Source organism: Mesoplodon bidens (assembly GCF_964165515.1).
Source record: "Mesoplodon bidens genome assembly, contig: HAP1_SCAFFOLD_277, whole genome shotgun sequence".
In the NCBI taxonomy this organism is placed as follows: Eukaryota; Metazoa; Chordata; class Mammalia; order Artiodactyla; family Ziphiidae; genus Mesoplodon; species Mesoplodon bidens.
Window position 1 is genome coordinate 568,586 of NW_027671840.1, and position 27,608 is coordinate 596,193.

A 27,608-nucleotide genomic window follows, 5' to 3' on the forward strand; every position below is an offset into this window, starting at 1 on the left:
GCCCATATTTTCTCTGGCAATCCTGACCTGGGTTACTGAGACTGTGGTTTACTGTGGTTTGTACAAAGCGGGTCTGGCATTACTCAAGAATGTGTTATAAGTGTGGTGTGTATGACACGTGACTGGTTCTTATAGAGGTATTTAGAGATGGCTGAAGTTAGCTGTGTTTGTGCAAGAGTTGAGGAGATACATATATATATAGTGTGTGTGTGTGTGTGTCCTATATATATAGTGTGTGTGTCTATATACATATCTCATCTCCAGCGTTTGGTGTTGGAGGAGACGATTGTGATACAGGTGGGTTGTATGAGAACGTAGTAGAGAAGGGATGCATGTATATACCTCCATGTGCTGTGTGTGGTTTACTAAGGAAGTTATATGTGGGGTGTGTGATATTTTTGCTGTATCAGAGTGTACATGGGTGTATGAGTTACTGTCTCATGAAACACCCCTAACAAGAATTCTGTATACACTCTTACGTACACCGAGTGTCAGCCAGGTCCAGGCAGGGTGACAAGAACTTTACCACGCAGACTTTATATCTGGTAAGCACTCTAACCCCATTCATCTCGCTCTTCTCTGCACTACCCCCCCCCACACACACACACACACACGAACACACAGGAACACAGAGCAAAATATTCTGAATGGTCAGGGGCAGTCATTGCCTTCCCCAGCCTGTCCCAGCCACTGCCTGGAAATCTGCCTGCTGTCTAGAGCTCCATTCCCAGGACCCATCCTACAGTCTCCAGGGCCCTGGGCCTGGTAGGAGCTACTGGGCTCTAATCTGGGGCAGAGGCCTCTAGCTGGAGCTCTGGGGTGACCACCCCTCTCCCAGGGCAAGCTACTCGCCTACATTTAATGCACGCAGGCACCCCGTGGCCCGTGGCTCTCAGAGCTCCCCGCAGGACCCTGAGGCCATTTCTCACCCCTGCTCACGCGGTCTCAGTCTCTGGAAAACCCTTCCCTTCCCTTGATCTCCTTTGGGAAATTCTTCCTGTTGAAGGAATAAAACCTCCTTGCTTTCAATATGACACCATCCCTAGACAAACAATCTTCTTTCAAAGTGCATTCCACTTGTCAAGATATTTTTCAACAGGGCCTTCAACTCATGGGGCTTCTCTTTCCACTTTGGTAAAAGAGGCCAAGCAACTCATGGGTCTCTCTCAGCATCCTTGCATCCTTCACATCCCCCACCTCATGACCCCAGGGAAAGATCCAAGAGAATAAGAGAGAAATCGGGGACTGAGAAAAGCTGCACCTCTAGGTCTGTGCAAGCAGGATGCAGCCTGCTATGAGTCCGACAGAGCTCCAGGCCCGGCTGCCCCAGGGGAGAGTCCTCAGACCAGCGGAGCTGACCTCCCATCTCCCAGGGGGCATCTGGCCGTTCTGTGCCGTCTCACACCACAGGGACCCTCCGGATGGATACGGCAGCGTCAGTGAGACAAGGTCTCTCGCTCCCTGCTTCACAGGTGACACGTTCTCAGTCCCCCCCATCCTAGAGAAGGTTTAGTTTGGCAGAAACCCATGTGCCCCAGCATGTTGCCCCCCACATACCTCCTCCGTTCTCGGCAGTTTCCTGGGACTCTTCATTTTCCAGATGTTTCCTCTTTTGTCGCCGTTTCATGGTACCAACTAGAAGTCTCCCTTAGAAGATGCCTCAAGAGATGTCCAACTCCTCCTCTTCCCTACAGGTTGGCCCTTGTTGGCTCTTGGGCAATCCGTTGAAATGATTCAATACAAATAAAAATAGTCAAGTCTCCTAAATGGCTGAAAAACTTGTACCACTTAGTGAACCAGCAGTACTGCCTAGTGCTCACCAGGGCTGTTATGTTTGCAAGGTTGCCAGGCGCACAGTGGAATTCTGTGACCTCAGTGATGACATCAGAGCATTCCGTGGACCTAGGTGGAGCACAGTGTCTGCAATAGCACAGGCCCCATTTTCAAGAACATTTCCTTTTTCCCAGCTGAACCTTTCCCGTGAAAGGGAAAGGTTCATACCATATCTATTATAAATTGTATCATACCATGTCTATTATAAAATTCACATTTTGAGTGGAGATCTTTTCATGTCTTTTCTAGAGAGATTTAATATGAATATTTTCAGTGGTCTCCAGTTTCCCTGTGGATTATTGACATTTTAAACTCTGCACTTCAATTTTCCCTCAATACGTGTAATTTTGTCACAGCTATTTCTGTACTTAAAGATGAGGAACTATATAATTGATTTCTTCATTTTTTTCCCATCTCTTTCCAAGGTACTGCATTTGATTGTGTCTTACGAATGAGTGAAAAATGCTAGTCCTTGAGTCAGGACGTTGGGCCCTTTACCAAGTAACTCAACCTATCTGGGCTTCAGCTTCTGTATGTGCCATCAAGAGGCTTGGACTAGCTGACTTTTCAAATGCTGTGTTTCTTTGATTCACTCTCACTTACTGATCTGCCACTTAAGAAGAGGGTCTGTTCTCATAAAGTAACAACAGTCTTTTCCTAACCTTGGGTTGGGTGGAGTTTAACTGTTCGTACTCACTTTGTTAGTTATATTGCCTTCTACGTATGCTTAGCTCTAAATAATTTATATGGCTCTTGTGACAATTTTTAGATCTTCTTTTTTTCTTATTTTCTTTTACAGTTTCTAATTTGTTATCGCCAGTGTAGAGGAGCCTGATTGACTTTTAAAATTTATTGATCTTGTATGTGTGTGCCTTGTTGAACCGTCTTATTAGTTCCTGCTAGTTTATCTGTGGGTTCTTTTGGGTCTCCTAGATAAATGAGCATAGGAAATGTAAATAATGTGTTCTTTGGATAAAGTTTATTTTCTTGCATCTATATATATATAGAAGCAATATGTTGAATTGATTTAAATATTTAAATACTTACATACCTGTTATCACAATCTAACATTCTTGATCTTATTTTCTTTCAATCAATATTATGTTTTCAAGATTTATCCACGTGAATCCATATAGATCTAGGTCTTTGATTTTTGACTGCTTGATATTATTTCATCACATGCATATAGCATCATTTATTTTCCATTCAAGCATTATTGGACAATTGGATTGTTTCCCTCCCTTCTCTAGAACAAACAACATTTCCTAGAATATCCCTGAAGATGTCTGACAGTCGAGAAGGGCCAGGCTGCCCGAAGGATTGCTACTTGCTTTCAGCCACCTTCCAACAGGCCGTCTCCAGCCAGCAATTTGAAGCACAGCTGAAATGAAAACTGCCCCAAATGTGAAGATCTTAGGAGCTTCCTAGAAGGTGGGAGGTTAATGATAGGCATCCTGCTGGGATCCCAGGGGAGTCTGAGCTGGCCTGAAGCTCATCTTCCTCCTCCACCGCTCAAGAGAAATGTGGAGGAAAGAAGCCTTCAAAAACTCTGAGCAGGCAGAGGGAGAGATATTGGGGGCCGAAGGTGTAACTGAGGTCTTGGAGTGGGCTGTGAGCACGCAGAGCCTCTAGAGAGCCAGGCTCTGCCTTCTGAGAACTTCTCCCCTAAGGCTGCTCATAATTCAGGTGATACCAGCCATATAGAGCCGACTTGGCCCACACTGTCACAGAAAGCCTTATCAGAATCTCTTCTTCTTCATACACTCTTGTGTCTGTTACTTGGCTATTGCCTTTGGTACTCCACTGATGTGAACCACAGTCGCCAGGGGATGGAGGACACTAGTGACCCATCTTGCTCTGTGGCCTCAGTCCACAGCTTGAGGGTAAGGGAAGAGGCCAAATGAAGGTCAAGAAGGAAAGATGGAGTTTGAAGAGAAGACCTGAGTTAAGGGTGTCTTCTCAAGTCTTGATGACTGAAATGTAGCTCCAGTACCTGAAGTCCTGCTTGTTCTCAAGGCTGACCACGGGGCTGGGTGCACTCAGTGAAGGAACCGTATACACTTAGTATTTCCTTGCTTGCTCACACTTGCCCTCCTCTGATACACCCTCTGCAAGACTGCTCTTCCCCTGAAACAACTTTCCACCTGCCACTGTCATCTCAGGAACATTTGCTTCCCCTTCCTAGTGTCCCCCTAGAATGCCATTGCAGCCAATTCATAATTGGATAATCATGCTTCTTACCATATTCTCAGCAACTTCTGAAAACTTTTATTCACTTTATTCCATAGTCTTCACCCATCAATAATCTTCCTTAACTTCCTAGCTGCAGGTTAAGCCATTCGGAATCATTTCTTTTTCTTTCTCTTCTTTGGCAAATCCTTTCTATCTTTTAAGGTCTTTTTCTTGTCTCTCTACCATCCTGCCTTGCTGAACTTCTTTTTTTTCCGTTTAAGTAACCTTTCAATCTCCTTCCCCAATTTCCTCATAAACATTGAGAGTTTATTCCTCACACGTTAGACAGCGGTTTATGAATGGCCAGGCATAATGGACTCAGAATGAGTTGGCACCCCCGAGGTACCTGTCTTGCTGGGGAGCCACAGGTGAAGGGCTGGCTGCTGGACACATGTTTGCATGGAGTCAGGCTGAGTGGCCTCAGGGTGTTTGCTCTGCACTTGTGTGTGTTTCTCCCTAGTTGGTTTCCTTGTCCAGCCACCTGTGACCTCCCTCCATCCAGCCCAGGGAATCCTTCTCATCACAGGGGTAGGATGTTTATCTCATTTTCCATCACATCCTTTCCCCAAAGTTTGGTTGTGAGTTGTTCCCATTCCAAAGACCTTTCCTCTTGGAAGAGAAAAGAGAAAATCTTGTCTCTCCTTTCCTCTCACTTCACTTCTGCTCTATTATCTCCTCCGTCCAGAATGGCCCCCTGACTCAGATGGGTGTAGATCCAAAGATGGCAAGAACTGCCAGCAATTCTGAGATAATAATACGGATGGATCAGGAAAACGTGAAAACCTTTATCCCGCCACATTAAAAAACATTGCGCTTCCAGTGTATTCAGAGTCTCAGTGTAGAAACACAAATGATAGAGAAATTGAATTACACTCAAGTTTTTCTTTCCTGCTTTCCTGTTTTATTCTAATTCTCCAAGTTAACATGATAAACTATTTGTTAGGTAAACTTTCAGACATTTTCTACCCAGGCACACTTTTCTTTTTTTCACATAAGAGTGTGAACTAGGTCACTTTCAACATGCTGTGATTCTGTGATTCACTGTCTCCCACCGAGTCATCCACTGATAAAGTCATCTGTTTCATGGAGAAATATTTCCAATAGCTAATAGCCAATGTCTGTGGAGTGCTTACTCTGTGTCGGTTTCTTGTAACTACTTTACAGATCATTTGTACAACGTACCCATGGACCAGGTACAGTTATGACCCCCAAGTGACAGATAAGTGCAGATAAGTACAAATAAATACAGAGGCCAAGTGACTTGCCCAAGACACTGGAGCAAATCAAAATCCATGCCTGTGTAATCATTTTGCCCTATTGCCTCTGTCTGGGAGGCTTGATGATTTGGCAACTAAAACCTTAAATATCATGTTCCATTTTTATATCTGTGACACAAGCGTGGGGCTGTGATATGGGGTAACTAACCTGACTACTTTTGAAAACACTTATGCACCTGGATGAAAGTAAGCCAGGGACTGCAAGCTATAGATTTAAGGTTTCCTACCAACTTTTAAAAATAGCTTCTTGAATGCAATTTATGTAGTGTCAAGTCTAGGATGTAGTCCAAATAGTAACAGAAAAATGGAGATATGTAGAAAAATACTTAAAGTTGACAAGTATTGGGAGTGTAGTATTTTTGGGGCCAGCGTGTAGACCACAGGAAAACTTGCTGTTTCCATCCCAGAGGGAAGAGCCCTACGTTGCAACTGCCAAGGTCCCTGGGGCAGCAAGTGTGCTCACTGCTTAGTAAAGAAGCATCCTCACTTTGATAGAATCATATGGGAGCCTTACATTTGGTTAGCAGTTCTACGTTTTTGATGTAATAATATTTTCAGGGTGTGGGAGGGTATCAAGCTCTGAAAATACCCTTGGAGAGATTTGCTTATTAAGTTTGGCTTTTTCAGTCTCCCTACTACTTCTTTACTAAACACCAGGCGGTTTCCTTCACTTTTCAGACCCATGTTGTTTTTCCCTTGTCTAATGAACTTTGAAATACTTTTGGATGAGCTATGAAGTTTGGGAAAAAATAAACATCTCTTTAAAATAAGGAAGATAATAACAATGACAAGTAGAAAAAGCTCTAAAACAGAGAATATCCTCCATTCTAGCCAATGACTGGGACTGGAAGGTTCGTGCTCGCTGTCCAGGACGTAGAAATAAAAGCTGAGGAGGCGCTGAGCCGTCTCCTGGATCTCTATGAGCCTCCATCATTTCTGAAGGGTAGGGTTGACAGATAAAATATAGGCTGTTTAGTTAACTCTGAATGTCAGAGAAACAACAAGTACATTTTTAAGATAAGTATGCCCCAAATAGTTCATAGGATCTACTTATACTAAAAATAATGACTTATTATTCATGTGAAGTTCAAGTTGAACTGGGCATCCTGTACTTATATTTACTAAATCTGACAGCCCTACTGATGATCCACAATGGAGGCAGTTGAGGAGCGGTACATGCTGGCTCTCGGACAGTCAGAAATGGCTTCAGCAGATCCAGGTACAGTATGAAATTCTTTTTGGATGTAGCTCAGAAGCCATGGCCAGCCCTTGACTGCAAGTACTGCCTCGGGTTTCCCTGAGGTGGGGTAAACCTTCCTCTTAATGGCCTTTTGGTAAGTCTGGAAGACCATATCCAAGGGGAGCCCCAAAGTCAGTTTCATCCTCACAACCATGTTTCCAATTCCTGGAATTGGCTGCATGTGACTCACAAGAGCTGAGGAGGTTTGTGGAAATTGGGAGTGTCATAGCTTGAACCCTTTGTAGGTAAAGTTTTGCTGTTGTGAGAGTTTTAACAGGAGCAATGTGAAAGACTCCTGGTCCCCAGGTAGATAGAAACAATCCTGTTCTACTTCTGTGTATGTGACAAGTCTCTAATAGTTCAGAGAGCGAGGATCTGGTCTTAGAAAGACTGATCCAAGCTTGGATGTTTCTGGGGACAAGGCAAGGTCCTGAGTTTCAAGTTCACCTTTTATGGTTGAGGAGACACTAAGGTGGTCAGAAGGGAAATCATGGAGGAGACCTTGGCTTCCTCCATCGTGCAGGCTTGTATATGTGGTTCTATGTAGATTGTGTTTCAAAGGTGGAGCTTGTTTACAACTATGGACATTCTCCGATGTGCTTTTTGGACCTTCATTCCCAGAGCGAGAGCAGTGCCGAGGCTCTAGAAATGCCATGGATATTCTGAGCTGTCAGTGGCATTTCCCAGGTACTGTTGCCTTGGTGCCGCTCCTTGAAATGTCCAAAGGGATTATCATCTGTCTTGTGGCGGGTCCTAGCATTGTGAAAGGGAGCTGCTGCACCTGGCTCAGAGGATTTCGGATGTGGTGGGAGGAGTAGTAGTGCTACGACTATAAATTGTATCACAGCATATCTATTCCATCTTGAGAGTGGGGTTGGGGGGTTCTGAAGGGGGGCTTTTATTGTACTTTTATACATTGTACCCTTGAAACTAATTCAATTTTTTAAAATTAATTAAGTTATTTTGGGCTGCATTGGGTCTTTGTTGCTGCTAGCGGGCGTTCTCTAGTTGCAGTGAGCGGGGGCTACTCTTGGCTGTGGTGCACGGGCTTCTCATTGCAGTGGCTTCTCTTGTTGCGGAGCATGGGCTCTAGGCACGCAGGCTTCCGTAGTTGTGGCACGTGGGCTCGGTAGATGTGGCACACGGGCTCTAGAGCGCAGGCTCAGTAGTTGTGGCGCGCGGGCTGAGTTACTCCGTGGCACGTGGGATCTTCCCAGACCAGGGCTCGAACCCATGTCCCCTGCATTCGCAGGCATATTCTTAACCACTGCTCCACCAGGGAAGCCCAATAATTCAGTTTTTTATAAAGAGAAGATTCCTAATAGTATTCCAAAATTTTAAAAATATGTAGTTGGATAACACTATGAAAAATTAACTGATATATTCTTTTATTATTTCTCTTTGCTCCCTGGATTTTTGTCCCCATCCAGTCAGCTAGGCACTCTGAGTTCACTGCATTAGGAAGGTAAAGACTCAGCAGAAATGAGGGAGAAAAAAAGAAAATTCTCAGCTTTGGAATGTTCACAACGGAGGCCACAGTAGAACAGGTGAGAATTCTGTGAACAAAAACTAAATGTCGTCTCAAATGCAAAACAGTATTCTCTGCACTGGGAGGCAGGAGAGCGAGGGAGGGAAGGACTGAAGGAGAGAGATCAGTGTGGCCAGGGACATGGAGACTGTGCTTGAGGACGATAGGCCCAGGAAGAGAATCAGAATCTGGAGAAGATTCAGCCTGCACGTGATCATTGCCTCCAGCCAGCACCCTCATCTCAGACGTTGGGAAATTCAGAGAGAGAGTGGGAGTACGTCAGGAGGGCCACGCGCATAGTCTGTGTGGCAGGGGTTGTGGCCATTCCCTATTTGTGAGGAGTCCCCAGCAATTTGCAGGCCTCTTCTGGAAAATGCTGGTGGACGTCTCTAGTGCTTATGTGAAAGCTTGTTCACAAACCTTGAAAGATACAGATGTAGATGACAGATAGATGCATAGATAGAAAAATGTAATTAAATAAAAGCTCCAGGAAAGGTTTGGAAAATGCCCTTTATTGCATAGGACGCTTCTATCGTCATATGATGTTAGACTGAGTGCCGGTCCCTTCATCCTCCTTCAGACCACGGCCTTCTGTCTGCTACTCTCCCGAGGGTCCTTTCTTCTCCCTGGAAGGGATAAAACAAATGAGGTAGAACAGGAAGAGACAAGCAGCACTCCAAGCTCTGCTGGTCAGGGTTACCCTCCAGCGTTGCCTTAATGCTCAGAGCCACACACACCACAGTGAGCTTGGCTCCAGATCAACTACCACGCAACGAAGGTTCTGGAACATTTCCATATCTCGGGGGACCTCATTTCCACGTGACTCTCTTTCATATTCCCCTTTGTCACAGAAGGCTAGGTCCAGTGGTCCGGGTGAGATCTCGGCTCAGGCCCAAGGCTCTCAGACCTCAACGGTCTGGTCCTGCCAGGGCCCCTGTCCTCTCTGGAGACCACTCCTGGCTCTCTCTGCCGAGAAGGCGCTGCTGGCAGTACGTCCTCTAAGAGTTGAGGTCCGTCGTGCAGACCCTGAGAAAACTCCTAGGAAAAGGCTCCACCTTCTTGTTTACGTCAACAGAGCTCAATGCCTTTGGTAGTGCTGGGTGTGTCCCATTTGATGCAACTGCAGAGCCATTAGGTCAACCAGCACATGTGTGCGGCCCCTTCCCTTAGACTCCTCTGGGCCCTCGTGACATAGGCTCAGAAGACTGCCAGCCTCAAGCCTTACCTCTTCCGAGGGACGGCCACACCGTCTTCCAGGATCTTCGGTCCCATGAATCTCAGTTGCTGTTTGGAACTCAAAGGAGAGAAAAGACCCTGCCTGCGGGGTCTCTTTGGGCTGGGGCCTTCCCCCGTGGGCTGCGCTCCCTCATTCTCCTTTTCTTCTTGCTTCTCTTCCTCCTCCTCCTCCTCCTCCTCGTCGTCCTCCTCCTCCTCGTTCTCCTCCTCCTCCTCCTCGTCCTCCTCCTCAGGGGTGCTCTTGGGTTCCACATTGCCCATCAGCTGGACCATGGTGAGATGAGAGACACGGCAGCTGAAGCCCTCCAGGATGCCGAACTTCACGTGCTGCTGGAGGATCTCCAAGGCGGGGAAGACCCGGCAGCAGGCCATGCACCTGAAGCCGGTCTCCATGGTCACCATCCAGTCCGCTGTCTTGGCGCTGGGTCTCTCCTCGACGGCAGGTGGCCCTGATGGGCTGCCTGGCTCGGCCCTTTCCTCATACTCTTTCTCCTCCCCAGTGGGCTCACTGTCAGACAGGAGGCTTTCGGTGGACACATCAGAAGAGGGCTCAGTGGCTACTGCGCACACATCCTCAGGAAGGGTCACTTCTTCTATCCTCAGCTGCTTTTCAGGCAACTCCAAGGGTTTCTTTGTCTTCCAGGAGACAGCGACACCCTTGTTCACTTGTACCTGCATGTAGTATATTTTCATGCCCCTTTCCTCTTTGTCTGGGTGCAGATAGTTCTTAGAGGGTGAAGAGGGTGAGGAGGAGACACAGTGTGATGGGGGAGCGGTCTCTCCTTCTCCCTGATCCTGGGCTAGGGCTGCTCTAGGCTGGGCAGTGTCTCGATGAAATCTCCGGATTCCTGAAAAAGGAAATTAAAATCATAATAACATGCATGGGCCATGCCGGAAGCTGAGGGAGCAGGTGTGGTAGACGAGAGAGGGACATTGGCACGACATAGCTATGTCGCGAGCTTGGTGTCTGTTGGCCGTAGGACGGAGTGGTGTATCTGGTGTCATCTGTGGGCTTTTCATGTGCGTGGGGGGGATACTGGAGCGGTGTCTGTATACAGGGGTGTGGAGTATGGTGGTGAGGGCTGTGGTATGTGAGGGATGCGGCTGGATGCGTGTACGACGAGGAGTGTGAGTTTGGGAATATCGGTGGTGCATTCCTTGTGGAATGGGGCTGTGGTGCAGGAGGAGAGTACTGTGGAGCACGTGCTTGGGGTTGATGTGCACTGAGAAGGGCTGTGCCTGGAGGGCGCGTGTATGTGTGAGCTGTGTGCACCTGAGCTGGATGGTCCTGCTCTCAGGCTGGAGGTGTATGATGCAGAACTCTGTCCTTCTCTGGAAGCAAAGGCAAAGACAAAGCCTACATTTTCCTCTGAAGATGCTTAATCTGGTCCCTCTTCCCTCCACCTCAAGCCCAGACCTTTCCGGCCCCTGCTCCTTGACTTCCCCACCATGGTAGTAGCAGTAGTCACACACACACACCCAGACTCAGCTGGCATCCACGCCCTCGGAACAGCTCAGCCATCCTGCCCAGGCTCCTCCACAGAGCCCTCATCACCTCTGATGACCCTGGGTTTCCTCTCAGCCTCCCTGGGATCTGTGTGCCTCCTGCCTCACAGCCAAGCACCCCCTCACCTGAGGAGCCCCGCGCCCTTACCAGCGTAGCTGAGCTTGCGCCGAGTAGAAGTACAGAAGAAGTATTTAGAGGCAGAGGAGACCTCCCCTGGCCCTGGGCTGCAGCCTTGGGCCACCACAGTGGATCCAAGCCGAGGGGGATCCTCTTGTGACTTCGAGATTCCTGAGGGAGGAATGAAAGGCTCAGGGTGGGTTCATCAGTCCTCTGTCCACAAATATTTACTGAGTGTGTGACACGTGTCAGGTGCAGTGAATACACACAGTTGAGAGTGTGGTTCCCAGTGGATACTCCAGGATTTAATTCCAATCCATACTTATTCTCTCACTGTCTAGTTGGTAATGTAGGCCTCGGTGGTGACTGTGAGTGTGTGGGAAGAGTGAGTGATGTGTATCAGTTAAGTCTGTGGTAAGTGTGGGGTTGGCATGGGGAGCACAGTGCAGATGTGTCTATCTGTGTGTGTGGCCTTTGTGTGCATGGTTTCTGTTCACAAGTCAGGAATTCTGGGACATGTAACTTTTCCTCATTACATGGTGTGGCTTGTATTTATGGTGCGTGTTCATTCATTCAGTCACCAAGATTCAGTAAGCAGCTACTCCTGTGTATCCGGCACTCTTCCATTGTTGTAGTCTTTGGTAACGCTGCACATTCTAGTAGGGGAAGACACACACTAAACAAAACTACAATAAATATATAATACATCAGCTGGTGGTAAGTATATAAGGGTTGCCAGACTTAGCGAACAAGAATACAAGGCACCCAGTTAAATTTCAGTTTCAGATAAACCCAGAATACTTTTTTAGTGTAAGTATTCCCATGCAGTGTTTGGCCTGACTTAGTTTTAGTGTAAGTATGGCCCATACAATATGTGGGACATACTGATACTGAAAAATTACTTGTTGTTTATCTGGAATTCAAATTGAACTGGATAGCCCATATTTTCTCTGGCCATCCTGACCTGGGTTACTGAGACTGTGGTTTACTGTGGTTTGTACAAAGCGGGTCTGGCATTACTCAAGAATGTGTTATAAGTGTGGTGTGTATGACACGTGACTGGTTCTTATAGAGGTATTTAGAGATGGCTGAAGTTAGCTGTGTTTGTGCAAGAGTTGAGGAGATACATATATATATAGTGTGTGTGTGTGTGTGTGTGTCCTATATATATAGTGTGTGTGTCTATATACATATCTCATCTCCAGCGTTTGGTGTTAGAGGAGACGATTGTGATACAGGTGGGTTGTATGAGAACGTAGTACAGAAGGGATGCATGTATATACCTCCATGTGCTGTGTGTGGTTTACTAAGGAAGTTATATGTGGGGTGTGTGATATTTTTGCTGTATCAGAGTGTACATGGGTGTATGAGTTACTGTCTCATGAAACACCCCTAACAAGAATTCTGTATACACTCTTACGTACACCGAGTGTCAGCCAGGTCCAGGCAGGGTGACAAGAACTTTACCACGCAGACTTTATATCTGGTAAGCACTCTAACCCCATTCATCTCGCTCTTCTCTGCACTACCACACACACACACACACACACACACACACACACACACACACACACACAGAGTCACACACAGGAACACAGAGCAAAATATTCTGAATGGTCAGGGGCAGTCATTGCCTTCCCCAGCCTGTCCCAGCCACTGCCTGGAAATCTGCCTGCTGTCTAGAGCTCCATTCCCAGGGCCCATCCTACAGTCTCCAGGGCCCTGGGCCTGGTAGGAGCTACTGGGCTCTAATCTGGGGCAGAGGCCTCTAGCTGGAGCTGTGGGGTGACCACCCCTCTCCCAGGGCAAGCTACTCGCCTACATTTAATGCACGCAGGCACCCCGTGGCCCGTGGCTCTCAGAGCTCCCCGCAGGACCCTGAGGCCATTTCTCACCCCTGCTCACGCGGTCTCAGTCTCTGGAAAACCCTTCCCTTCCCTTGATCTCCTTTGGGAAATTCTTCCTGTTGAAGGAATAAAACCTCCTTGCTTTCAATATGACACCATCCCTAGACAAACAATCTTCTTTCAAAGTGCATTCCACTTGTCAAGATATTTTTCAACAGGGCCTTCAACTCATGGGGCTTCTCTTTCCACTTTGGTAAAAGAGGCCAAGCAACTCATGGGTCTCTCTCAGCATCCTTGCATCCTTCACATCCCCCACCTCATGACCCCAGGGAAAGATCCAAGAGAATAAGAGAGAAATCGGGGACTGAGAAAAGCTGCACCTCTAGGTCTGTGCAAGCAGGATGCAGCCTGCTATGAGTCCGACAGAGCTCCAGGCCCGGCTGCCCCAGGGGAGAGTCCTCAGACCAGCGGAGCTGACCTCCCATCTCCCAGGGGGCATCTGGCCGTTCTGTGCCGTCTCACACCACAGGGACCCTCCGGATGGATACGGCAGCGTCAGTGAGACAAGGTCTCTCGCTCCCTGCTTCACAGGTGACACGTTCTCAGTCCCCCCCATCCTAGAGAAGGTTTAGTTTGGCAGAAACCCATGTGCCCCAGCATGTTGCCCCCCACATACCTCCTCCGTTCTCGGCAGTTTCCTGGGACTCTTCATTTTCCAGATGTTTCCTCTTTTGTCGCCGTTTCATGGTACCAACTAGAAGTCTCCCTTAGAAGATGCCTCAAGAGATGTCCAACTCCTCCTCTTCCCTACAGGTTGGCCCTTGTTGGCTCTTGGGCAATCCGTTGAAATGATTCAATACAAATAAAAATAGTCAAGTCTCCTAAATGGCTGAAAAACTTGTACCACTTAGTGAACCAGCAGTACTGCCTAGTGCTCACCAGGGCTGTTATGTTTGCAAGGTTGCCAGGCGCACAGTGGAATTCTGTGACCTCAGTGATGACATCAGAGCATTCCGTGGACCTAGGTGGAGCACAGTGTCTGCAATAGCACAGGCCCCATTTTCAAGAACATTTCCTTTTTCCCAGCTGAACCTTTCCCGTGAAAGGGAAAGGTTCATACCATATCTATTATAAATTGTATCATACCATGTCTATTATAAAATTCACATTTTGAGTGGAGATCTTTTCATGTCTTTTCTAGAGAGATTTAATATGAATATTTTCAGTGGTCTCCAGTTTCCCTGTGGATTATTGACATTTTAAACTCTGCACTTCAATTTTCCCTCAATACGTGTAATTTTGTCACAGCTATTTCTGTACTTAAAGATGAGGAACTATATAATTGATTTCTTCATTTTTTTCCCATCTCTTTCCAAGGTACTGCATTTGATTGTGTCTTACGAATGAGTGAAAAATGCTAGTCCTTGAGTCAGGACGTTGGGCCCTTTACCAAGTAACTCAACCTATCTGGGCTTCAGCTTCTGTATGTGCCATCAAGAGGCTTGGACTAGCTGACTTTTCAAATGCTGTGTTTCTTTGATTCACTCTCACTTACTGATCTGCCACTTAAGAAGAGGGTCTGTTCTCATAAAGTAACAACAGTCTTTTCCTAACCTTGGGTTGGGTGGAGTTTAACTGTTCGTACTCACTTTGTTAGTTATATTGCCTTCTACGTATGCTTAGCTCTAAATAATTTATATGGCTCTTGTGACAATTTTTAGATCTTCTTTTTTTCTTATTTTCTTTTACAGTTTCTAATTTGTTATCGCCAGTGTAGAGGAGCCTGATTGACTTTTAAAATTTATTGATCTTGTATGTGTGTGCCTTGTTGAACCGTCTTATTAGTTCCTGCTAGTTTATCTGTGGGTTCTTTTGGGTCTCCTAGATAAATGAGCATAGGAAATGTAAATAATGTGTTCTTTGGATAAAGTTTATTTTCTTGCATCTATATATATATAGAAGCAATATGTTGAATTGATTTAAATATTTAAATACTTACATACCTGTTATCACAATCTAACGTTCTTGATCTTATTTTCTTTCAATCAATATTATGTTTTCAAGATTTATCCACGTGAATCCATATAGATCTAGGTCTTTGATTTTTGACTGCTTGATATTATTTCATCACATGCATATAGCATCATTTATTTTCCATTCAAGCATTATTGGACAATTGGATTGTTTCCCTCCCTTCTCTAGAACAAACAACATTTCCTAGAATATCCCTGAAGATGTCTGACAGTCGAGAAGGGCCAGGCTGCCCGAAGGATTGCTACTTGCTTTCAGCCACCTTCCAACAGGCCGTCTCCAGCCAGCAATTTGAAGCACAGCTGAAATGAAAACTGCCCCAAATGTGAAGATCTTAGGAGCTTCATTTTCCAGATGTTTCCTCTTTTGTCGCCGTTTCATGGTACCAACTAGAAGTCTCCCTTAGAAGATGCCTCAAGAGATGTCCAACTCCTCCTCTTCCCTACAGGTTGGCCCTTGTTGGCTCTTGGGCAATCCGTTGAAATGATTCAATACAAATAAAAATAGTCAAGTCTCCTAAATGGCTGAAAAACTTGTACCACTTAGTGAACCAGCAGTACTGCCTAGTGCTCACCAGGGCTGTTATGTTTGCAAGGTTGCCAGGCGCACAGTGGAATTCTGTGACCTCAATGATGACATCAGAGCATTCTGTGGACCTAGGTTGAGCGCAGTCTCTGCAATAGCAAGTTAAGACCTTATATGATTGTTCTATATTGTCATAAGGCATATAAGATCAAAATTATGGTAGGAACTCCGGAAGCCAATTTCAAAAACAAAACAGTTCTCAGATTATTTTGCATACACAGAAAAATTCATGAGTTTCAACAATTGAAGCTTTATTATTTATGCTGTGCTTTAACTACAGATCCATAATAGGGAGAGGGAAAATCCTGGAGCTAGAAACAAAAGTGGATATACCTACATTGTGGAGGTGTAAAAAAAAAAAGTTGCTCTTGTTGAAAAGATGCACAAGGGGAGAGAACTGAGCATAATAGCAGAGGACCCTCTGGATGTGGAACCAGTAAGGACAAAGCAGGTTTGGATGGCGTTCCATACGCAGACCAATGGTGGTATTTTTAATATAGTTGGTTAAAGGGCTTTATTTAGCAAGTTACAGTTGACCCTTGAACAATATGGTTTTGAACTGGGCAGGTCCACTTATATGCAGGGTTTTTTTTAATAGTAATTACTACAGTACTACATGATCTGTGGTTGGTTGAACCCATGGTTGCAGATACAGAGGAACCACGGTATGGAAGTCTGACCATAAGTTATTTATACAGATCTGTCTATCCATCCATCCATCCGTCCACCCATCTGTAGAGAGAGAGAGGGAGTGAGTGCACATGCTAGGTATTTACAGAAGTAGATATGGAAGTGTGAGTATATACAAACACACACATGTGTATGTGATGTATATAAGCATGTATATCCACGTTTCTATTTCAGGGCTGGAGCAAGGAAAGTGTAGAATGATCCTGGAGAAAATTTACTGTGCCAGAAAGTAGGAAAGAGTGGCGGGATGTGTAAAAAGATCCAGCTTGAAGAGACTCACACTGGGTAAATCTGAGCAATTTGGCCATAAAATAAACAATTATCATACAGAATATGAATAAAAAAAGAGGAAGGGAGGGAAGGAAGGGCTCTCATAATAGAATGCCAAACCATAAATATATAGAAGGAATGATGTAATGTAAAAATCCTTATTTACAACCATCATAGTAATGATAGGTTCTGGCAAGAGTAATCCATGAATTATAAAACTACTGGTTGAAAGTTTACAAGGAGCAGGATGCTACAAAACCCAAAGTATCTCTCCACAAAGTATTAATCACAACAAGAAATACAGTAGGTATAAATTTGGTGAACACTACCTTAGCCAAGAGATGAACATGATCAATAACAGAACAAACGAACGTTTTAGATCTCTGGGGTATGCTATACTGAGAAGGACGCAACGTTGCTTCAGTACTATTACTGACAGAAATAAAGAACCAGATCTTATCGCAAGGAAGCATCCACGTTGAGAGTCTCCTGTTTCACAGTTATGACCACAGGGAGCATAACTGGCCAAAGGTCCCAGCTGCTGCTCTTAAACCCATCACCAGGTTTGCCTGGAGGCCGGCCTTGCCCCTGATTGCTCCTAGTCAGCACAGCAGGGATCCTAAGGCAGGCCATTTCTTGGAGACCAGGATTCCTCTGTCCAGTGACCTTTTTTCAAGGACTCTGACAGCCTTGAAGGAGTTTACGTGGATGACAAGGCAGTCTCGGATGATCTACCAAATCTTTCTTCCAAATCTTCACTCAGGGTCAGACTTGCACTATGAGCTGATAGCTCCGCCAGCCTTCCAGAGCTCCCTGCCATTTCCTCTCCGATGTTTTCCCTAATGAAAGATTTGTTCATTAAAGTCTTTCTCAGCACTTTGCCGTCTAGTTCTTGGAGGACCAGGACAAACCCCAAGCCCTAGAAGCATCCCTTTTTGGCTCTTTCTAGTAACCTTCCTTTCCATATGGTAGCCACTAATTTGTAATGGTGTAGATTCACTTAGCCTATTTTGTACTTGATATAAATGGAGTCGTGTAACAGGTGCTATTTTGTGTTGGCTTCATTTGCTCCACAGTATATCCATGACATTTATCCATATTGTTGGGAGTGGATACCTTTGATTCATTTTCATTGGTGGATATTATTGCAGTGTGTAAACATATCAAAATCTATTTATTAATCCCATTATTGGTGGGTATTGGGTACTTCCCCATTCTTGGCTATCACAGTTAGTGGTGATGTGAGCAATCTAGAATGTGCCTTGTGCACTTGTTTGAGGGATATTTCTATGGGTGGAGCCAAAGGGTTCTAGGGTATATGTTCAACTTTGGTAGATACAGTTGACCCTTGAAGAATGCATGGGCATGAGGGATGCATCTGAGTCTTTTATTCCATAGATGTTTTTAAAATATCTCTCACTTTTGGCCCAAGAGTGCTGCGTTTGGGTTTACAGTGTTTCTTAACTTTAAAATAGTCCAATTTTTCAATTTTTTCTTTCACAGTTGGTGACTTTTTTGGTCTTAAGAAATTCTTCCTACTCCAAGGCAAAAAGGCTGTTATCTTACGTTTCTTTCCTAAAGCATCATTGTTTACTTTTCAAATTTAAGTCTGCAGATCTTCTGCAATTTATATTTTTATATCCTATGCAGTAATGATTAATATTTTTCCCATATGGATATCCAGCTGACTGAGAACCAATAGTTGACCCTTGGACAACATGGGTTTAAACTACACAAGTGCACTTATACGAGGATTTTTTTTAATAGTAAATACTGCACTACTTCACGATCCAAGGTTGGTTCAATCCTCAGATGCAGAATTGCCGATTATGGAGAAACCATGTACGTACAGAGGACTGGCTATAAGTTATACTTGGATTTTCAGCTTAGCAGAGGGTTGGCACCCCTAACCCCCTTGAACCCTAGTTCAAGGATCAACTGTATTAACAAGAGTTCTTTCCCCTCTCTGCTGCAGTGTTTTCTTTTCTTTCTTTTTTCTTTTGGCCGTGCTGCGTGGCTTGCAGGATCTCAGTTCCCTGACCAGGGATTGAACCAGGGTCACCACAGTGAAAGCGCCAAATCCTTACCACTAGACCACCAGGGAACTCCCTGCAGTGTTTTCTTTTTACACGTTGTTATAATGTCTGTTTCAACATGGATTTTGATGTCTATTATCTTGTCTATCCTTGAGCGAACACCAGACTATCTTATATTGTAGATTTATAGTAAGATTTAATGTGACTAATATCTTTCTTTTCATTCTTCTTTCAGATTGTCCCAGCTCTTCTTTTATTTTTTATTTTTATGTTTTTTTAGATGTTGGGGGTAGGAGTTTATGTATTTATTTTTGCTGTGTTGGGTCTTCGTTTCTGTGCGAGGGCTTTCTTTAGTTGTGGCAAGCGGGGGCCACTCTTCATCGTGGTGCGTGGGCCTCACTATCACGGCCTCTTGTTGGGGAGCACAGGCTCCAGACGCGCAGGCTCACTACGTGGCTCACGGGCCTAGTTGCTCCGTGGCATGTGGGATCTTCCCAGACCAGGGCTCAAACCCGTGTCCCCTGCATTAGCAGGCAGATTCTCAACCACTGCGCCACCAGGGAAGCCCCCAGCTCTTCTTGTAGCTCTTTGCTTTCCCACATAATATTTGTAAACATCTCATCAATTTCCAAGGGGAAAAAATGCTGGTGTTTTTATTGGGGTTTGACTGAGCCTATAGATCATTTTGAGGATTACTGATATCTTTGTAATATTGAATCTTCAAGCCATGAATATCACTATTTTTAAGAATTTCTCTTGGAGAAAAATAAAAGTGGATCCCATGTAATAAAATGTACATAAATAGACTCCAAAATATTTAAAGGACCTACATGTGAAAGATAAGTCTAGAAAGTTAATTTTTAAAAGGTAGAAATATATTTTTTCACCTGAGGAGTTTCAGAAGCACAGATATTAAGAAATTATTGGTTTATTATCTTATAATTAAAGATTTCTATTCCATGAAGAACACAATAGAAAAATTTTAGAAACACGTGCCCAATTAGGAAAGGATACTTGTAATTGGTAAAACTGAAAAGGTATTAATAATCAGAATATGTAATAGAAATGAGGAAGAAAAAGATAGCATCCACATTAGAAAATGGGGCAAAAGTTTTAAGTAGACATTTATAGATGAAGCTACCAAGCATTTGAATAAAAGATCAAACTTATTAGAAATCAGAGAAATTTAACTAAAACAAGATACTACTATACACTTAATACACTAGCAAAACGGTGATGAGTCGTCCAAATGAAGGTAAGTGGTTGCACAAAAACCTGACGTGCAACTCTTTGGTAATCTGGACTGGTGTAGCCCTTCAGGAAGTCAATCTGGCTATATTATTAAAGTATACACATTTGCTATGAAATAATTTCACTCGGGTATGTATTCCAAAGAAATTCTCAGATACGTCTATAAACAAATGTAAGAAGATGTTTACTTTATTGTCATTGGCATGGCAGTTGGAAGAGTACAGGTAAAATGTGGGTGCAGAAAATGGAACTCTATGAAACAAATTAGATAGATGGGTGAATGTTTTTTTTTGTTTGTTTGTTTTTCTGCGGTACGTGGGCCTCTCACTGTTGTGGCCTCTCCCGCTGCGGAGCACAGGCTCCGGACGTGCAGGCTCAGCAGCCATGGCTCACGGGCCCAGCCGCTCCACGGCATGTGGGATTTTCCCAGACTGGGGCATGAACCCGCGTCCCCTGCATCGGCAGGCAGACTCTCAACCACTGTGCCACCAGGGAAGCCCGGATGGGTGAATCTTAAAAATATACTCCTGAATGAAGGAAATAAACACCAGAATGAATTTTATGACACAATATTATTTATATGAATCGAAAATATACACAAGTGCACATTGTGCACAAGAACACACCCAAAAGAAAACACATCAAACAAATTAGAATGGTAGCTTACGGGGTAGAGAAGGGAGTGGAGGGTGCCACAGGGAACAGGAGGTGAATAAATAAAACTTAATCATGTTACCGTATTTCATCATGCTATATCCAAGATTTCACTTTACTTGTAGTGGAAAGAAATCCTGTGTGCTATGTTGGCTTAAGTCAGGAATAGTTCTTGGAGGATATTTTCCTGAAAGAATTTGGAACAAATTTTTGAAAAAATCTTTGTTTATACTATGGATGATCTTTTTTTGTTTGTTTTGTTTTTTTCTTTAATTTCTGTTTTGTGGGTGTGTGTGGGATCTACTTTATTTTGTATTTCATTAATCTGATCTTATATTTTTCCATCTGCCTTCTTCAGTTTTATTATTCATTTATTAACTTCCTGAAATGGATGTTTTCTGAATCAATTTTCAACTTCCTTTCTACTTTGTTTTTTTTTGTTTTGTTTTGTTTTTGTTTTCCTTGCTGTACGCGGGCCTCTCACTGTTGTGGCCTCTCCCGTTGCGGAGCACAGGCTCCGGACGCGCAGGCTCAGCGGCCATGGCTCACGGGCCCAGCCGCTCTGCGGCATGTGGGATCTTCCCGGACCAGGGCACGAACCCGTGTCCCCTGCATCGGCAGGCGGACTCTCAACCACTGCGCCACCAGGGAAGCCCCCCTTTCTACTTTAATATATGCTTTTAAGGCTCAACATTTCCCTCTATGTATGTGTTCAAATCTCCAGATCCAATTATGAATTTGAATGTTTCTCTTCATGGTTCTGTCAATTTTTGCTTTATAAAGTATCAGCTGAAGTTATTAGTTTCTGATAATTGGAAACTTTTATGACTGTGAAGTGTCCCTCCGTATGTCAAGTAATGCTTTTTCCTTCCCCTTAAAGTTCACTTGGTCAAATAGCAATGTCACAGATTTTATAATTACAGAAATAACTTGAGACCTAGGATGTTGATGTCTGTCTCTAGAAAGGATTTTCCCTTGCTTCTGCACGGGTTGTAAGATGCTAACAAAACACGTTCACCTTTACACAATCTCAGGGAATGAGGTGTTTTGGCGTTTGGCTTCAGTCCCTGCCAAAGAAAGCCCAGTTTCCTTCTCCCCTTATTCCAATGGTGAAACTCTTTGGGGTTTACCAGGAAGCCTTCGTGGCTGGTAATGCTTTTATGTCGCTTAGCCTCTTGAAGACGTCCAAAATTCTACTGAGTTTGTACGCCTTTCAATGAACAGAATCTACACTCTTCTGAAGCCTACACAGTAGAACGGCAAGACTGCCCGAGACCTTCTCAGGGATTCCGGAAAGTGAAAACCAGAGTGAAAACATGTAGTCCAGAGCTGGTGCCGGTAGACACCCCCGCACCCACCCTTGCATTCTGGGACATGTAGTCCAGAGCTCGTAAACTCGTGTAGTCCCATATACTGCAGCTACAGTAACGCCTCGCTGTAAAGGTTTACCCGCGGAATTCTGGGAAATGTGGTCCAGGAGTTCCGGGTTAGTCGCAGGCACTTCCGCCCCAGGAGGACACGTAGCAGCCATGTTTTGCGTGATGGCGGTGTTTCAGGTCCGCTCTTCACGACCCATTCAAGCTTCCCCGACATGCGCCTGGGGCCAACGTTTGCAGACCTTTCATTTGGGGAGAAAGAGGAGGGGCGGCTAAAAGCGGAGGTTTGAGGGCCTGGAGTGGTGATGTACGTCCCGCGGGCGGAGCTTCTTTGCGTTTGGTAACGTACCCGGGATGGGGTGGGCTCAGGTCGTGCCTCCTGGGGTTTGAGGGTCTCCCCGGTTTTCTTCACCCCTAACCTGACCCCGTCCCCCACCTATGAGCTAGCCCTACCGCTTCATACGGCGTCACACTGGGTGAGTTGCTTAACTCCTCTGTGCCTCCGTTGCTGTTCGGTAAAAGGGGGGAGAAAGGAATGCCTTGTTAACATAGTGTTGTGAGAAGAAACGAGATAGCACAAGTAAAAGGTCTACAACTGCCTGATACGTTGTTGGTATTAATACTACGCTAATTCGGGAGGCACCCATTTCGCAGCGGGATTCTGTGAGCCCAGGAAGCTGAATTGTCCTGGACTCCTGGCCTGTTTTGGAAGGAGAGGACTTCTAGCTGGTACGGGGGCGGAAGGGGGTGCGGTATGAATTAGTGGGGATGGAAACAACAGCCCTGGTATTTCACAGTCTCCTTTCCTTCCCCAGCCCTGGCTTCTCAAAAAGCACTGCACGGAGGAAGAGGCAACAGAGCCCCACGTGAGTAGGACTTGGCATTCTTCTACTTAAGATATTCCTATAAATTGTAGAACGTATGGGACATGGGTAACGATGATAACTGAGCCTTGGTCACTAATTTCCATTCTAAAAGCTTTATGCACATGACCACATTTCCATCAGGCAGTGGCTCTGTGAATTGGTACTGCTGTTTTCTCTACTTTAAGGCTGAGGAGCTGGGGGCAGGGAACACAACCCTGTGGGCCCATCCTCACCCCGATGGTAGGAGGCAGAGCTGGGGTTGGGACCCAGGCAGTTTGAGTCCAGCAGCTGAGTTTGCTAATCCCTTTGGTATATTCTCTTTGAGCATAGGGTACTGGCTAGAATCATATCATGAAAGTAGGTTGGGACTTAATTGTGGGGACCTTGAGAGCAAGGTTTAGGCTATTTTATGAGTTTTTAAGATAGTTTTCTCAACTGGGTCATTTATTTTATTTCAAATAATATGTATATCATAGAAGCAGCATAATCATTATGGAAAAATGCAGATATATACATAAAGAAAAATTTTAATTATCTATAACTTTAGGATGTAAAGATAGCAGTTGTTAATGTTTTAGTGCCTTTTTGTCTGGTTACTCTTTGTGTATGTTTCTGTGTAGTGGAGGCTGTTTTTTGTGGGACTGATGTTACACTGCAGTGCTACTCAAATTGTGGTCCACAAACCAGCGGCACTGGCATCACTTGGATAGAAATGCCCAGCCTTGAGCCCCATTCGAGACCTTCTGATTTATAATTTCTGCGTAGGGGGCCCAGGAGGCTGCATTCCAACAAGATCCCGCAGTAATTCACATGCACGTGAAAATTCGAGAAGCTCAAGAGAGGGTCTTTTCTGGAAACTGAGGCCGAGGAAATTGACCCTGCTGGATGTCACAGATAAAACTGAGCTGGATTCACCAAAGCCCTACTTAGTCCAATGATTTTATTCCCCCACTAATTATTGTCAACTGTCAGGGCCCCTTTCAGAATCCTGAGTTGAGCAGAAGACAGCTAGCAAGTGTAGAGTCAAAATGGAGGTCGTTAGAAGTTGTGAAGATGTCTCTCTCCCAAGCTTTGGGGAGTGGAATCATTGCCATCTTTTGTACTAGATCGAACCCGGGCCCCCTGCATTGGGAATGTGGAGTCTTATCCACTGCACCACCAGGGAAGTCTCCCATTTATTTCTTAAACTTTCCTATATTTATGATGATATAATTACAATTCAGATTCCTGTCTTTTTTCATTTGAATTAGGTATGGACTGTCAAACTATTTTTTATTGTTGTTGCAGAATCCTGGCTTTTATTAGTTCTCTTTACCTCTGTGCATAATTGTCAAAAGGGTACTTCCTGTCTAAAAAGAAACTTAACGTATTTTTATACCTTTTGTAAAAAGTTGTCCATGTCAATTTAAATATTATTGTTGCAGTCACAAAATCTTTAGGAAGACAAGCAGAGATTTTCAGAAGTCTAAAGACTCTCACATAACAGGGCAACAACGTATGACCTCCACATGTCTGACAGTCTTCTGTTGGTAGAAATCACATCTCTAAGGATAATTTCTAACTAAAATATCATCTGCTTTACCGCAGTTGCTAAGAAATAAGAAACCCTGACAGTGGTGTTCTCAGAGCTTCCTACCTTATGACGATCTCACGAGGTGGATGCCCGTGTTCTCCCCTACTGGCAGAGGACAGAACTGAGGCGAAGGGATGTGCATAATTTGCCCAGGGTGACACTGCTAGTGAATGGCGTAGCCTGATCAGAGCCCATGCCTATTGACTCCAAAACCTACTCTGACTTACATGGTCTCTGTTTACACCATACCCAGAATAAGAATGACCCCTGTGGAAGCTGCAGGCACACTGTGAGGGGGCCACTGTGTATGAATGGGCAGGTCATTCCTCACACAGCCACTGAGGGGGTTCACGGGGGCATCTGGTATCTGCGTGGGGCTCTGCTCATCAAGCATAATCAGCTGTAGCCACCCCGAGGACTGGGAGCCTTGGTAATTCACAATGAGCACCACGTGGGTTAGTGACTTCTTTTTCTTTAAACCAGTTTCCAGTTTGACTTCTTCTTTCCCTGTCTGTCTTGCTAGGACTCTGCACTGCCCCAGAAGGAGAGAGAAAATGAGCACATTCCAGGTGAGTAGAGCTTGCCTTTCTTGCTGTTAAAAACGCCACTTTTGTACTCAGGTTGGACACAGGTTTTCCTCTTTTTTTTTTCTTTTTCTTTTTTTTTTTTGATTGGAGTATAGTTGATTTACAATGTATTAATTTCAGGTGTACAGCAAAGTGATTCAGTTATACATATATATACATATATTTTCAGATTCTTTTCCCTTATAGGTTATTACGAAATATTGGGTATAGTTCCATATGGGTTTTCTCTTTCAAGGAGAGTCTAAGCATATGAGGACCTGAGTGTGCCATGTGTGCTTTTTTTAAAATTCCTGTTAAATTTAATTGGTTTCGGTTTTAATTTTTGTTTTATTTCATCATTTTTTTATTTTACAAGTAAAAGAAAAATTAAGGGAAATGAAGGACATCTTCCAGTCTACTGCTTACCTGCTTACAAATTAGCTGCTTTTATATTTCTGTAATCTCTTCATCATATGTATTCATGGATGCGTATTTGTATTTATAACATAGATACAGTTTTTTTTTTTTTTTTTTTTTTTTTTTGCATTATGTGGGCCTCTCACTGTTGCGGCCTCTCCCGTTGCGGAGCACAGGCCCCGGACACGCAGGCCCAACGGCCATGGCTCACGGGCCCAGCTGCTCCGCGGCATGTGGGATCCCCCCAGACTGGGGCACGAACCCGTGTCCCCTGCATCGGCAGGCGGACTCTCAACCACTGCGCCACCAGGGAAGCCCTAGATACAGTTTTAAATTGTTTTTTTCATTTAATACTAGCTAACATTCACTTTTAATTGCTTTATCATGTTCCTGCAAACTTAGGCACCTATTTTTTTTTTTTTTTCCCGGTATGCGGGCCTCTCACTGTTGTGGCCTCTCCCGTTGCGGGGCACAGGCTCCGGAGGCGCAGGCTCAGCGGCCACGGCTCACGGGCCCAGCTGCTCTGCGGCATGTGGGATCTTCCCGGACCGGGGCACGAACCCGTGTCCCCTGCATCGGCAGGCGGACTCTCGACCACTGCGCCACCAGGGAAGCCCTGCACCTATTTTTTAAACTATTCTTTATTCACAGACATTGAGTTGAAAGACTTCTCCTGTTTTCGGAGCACTACAGTGACAGTGTTCCTGATTTAACCTTGTTCTCAAAATATCTGTTCTGAAGAATATTGCCCCTTTTTGCCCTTAACATAGTAGGTTTAGGTATTCAGAATTTAAGAGGTATGTTTTCCATGTGGTGCCTTGGATGTTTTTTGGTAGAATATCCAAATACGGCAGAGCACAGCAGGATCAAACTGCTGCTTCACGCAGAAAAAATAATGTATGGTTAGAAGTTTTCTCACGACCAGAGTTAGATTCAGTCTTCCCCATGCTTGAGTCAGACCCTTTGTGTATTTTATTTACTGGTTTGTTTCTTTTTCCATCTTCTATTTTTTTCTAATCAGAGTAATACATGACCTTAGTTTAAAAAGTCCAGTGGTACTTAAAGCACTTGTCACTGCATAGACAGCTCAGAACAATTGTATAAAGAGGTGCTTGGTTTCATCTTTGTTTTAAATATAAAGAATAGGGGTTGTGAAAAAAGGAGGAACCAACTCAGACTCACCCAGAAAACCAAGGGTCTGGAGTCAGAGTATTGCATTCAAGCGAAAGACAGAAACGGGGAAAGAGAGAGTTTTCATTCAGAGACCTGGCATGGCCTTTTGGTTAGTTTCCACAGATAACACTCCTTCTCAGCTGGTTCCCACCTCAATGAGAAAGCAGGTGCCATCAAATACTGCCAGGACTGCATTGGTAACTGTTTCTGGGGCACTTGGCAATAATAATTAAACAGTGAAAGCTTTTTAGTTCAGGATCCAGGGGTTAGAATTCTAGGGAGTTTACTTATGAGTTGTCTGAGAGCCCCAGGTAAATACACAAAGCTTTCTCTTTCATAGCTGCACGTCCGGTGAGGCTGAGGAAAGTCAGTGTGTGGCATTGGCAGGATGGAAGGAGGGGGTGCTGGGAAGTCTGCACACCTCACAGGAGCCGGAGCAACTTCCCATCCTCCTCGTCTCCTCGGGGCTGCCCCTCTTCCACTGGCCACTGGGTATAAGATTGAGGTGGTGGTGTTTGTCGTAGGAGGCGGTGACCTTCAAGGACGTGGCCGTGGCCTTCACAGAGGAGGAGCTGGGGCTGCTGGACTCGGCCCAGAGGAAGCTGTACCAGGATGTGATGGTGGAAAACTTCCGGAACCTGGTCTCAGTGGGTGAGGACAGCCTTTCTCTGCGAGTGTCTTTGTGACCTTGGTGTTTCAAGGCTTTGGGCCTCTTGAGGTGGTTCCCTGAGTTTGGGGACCAGACTTTTGCAATTCCTGTGGGACACGAGAGGATGCCTCTGGTCTTTCCAAACAGTGTGTTTCAGGTCCTTTTCAATTATTCTGTAAAAGAACTGTAAATCGACAGTATCTTGCTGTACCTTGTGTATTCTTTTTCAGATTTCCCTCCCTGCCATTAGTGGATCATAAAGCCAATTTATTGAGCCCTACGTGTGATTTTTTAATGAAATAAAAAAGTATAGAAAATATCAGAGTTTCTTAGGAAGAGTACAACACATTGCAGCAGAAACTCTGGGCGATGGCATGAGTGGTGTGAGAGCCAGTGGGAACAGATTTCATGAAAAGAGACATTGGTTAGATATAGGTCATTCAAGCTTCGTTTTAGTAATGTATACTTTTCTACCTGTGTATCTAGGTTGTGAAATAAATGCTGTTTCTTCAGTGGGTCGTGATACAAAGTTTGAAAAACACAGCTTTCAATACCTTGAATATGCAGTTGGAACTCAAATTTCTAGTAAACTTTCGCTCTAGCCCGTTCATGTTAACTTGTGACTTTGCATGTTCTCATTCTTCAAACGAGATA

General features: G+C 44.7%; 1 protein-coding gene across 1 annotated transcript in view; it reads left to right on the plus strand.

Moving 5' to 3' along the window:
* The window catches only part of LOC308610952 (uncharacterized protein), a gene marked incomplete at its 5' end in the record, with an annotated part of 51,325 nt that extends 24,097 nt beyond the window's left edge, over window positions 1-27,228 (plus strand). Inside the window, 3 exons of the mRNA XM_081259921.1 lie at window positions 22,526-22,576; window positions 24,673-24,718; window positions 26,830-27,228. Coding sequence (XP_081116047.1) covers window positions 22,526-22,576; window positions 24,673-24,718; window positions 26,830-26,991 — 259 coding nt within the window. The 3' untranslated portion in view covers window positions 26,992-27,228. The remainder of the gene's footprint in view (window positions 1-22,525; window positions 22,577-24,672; window positions 24,719-26,829) is intronic.
* Window positions 27,229-27,608: the final 380 nt, after the last annotated feature.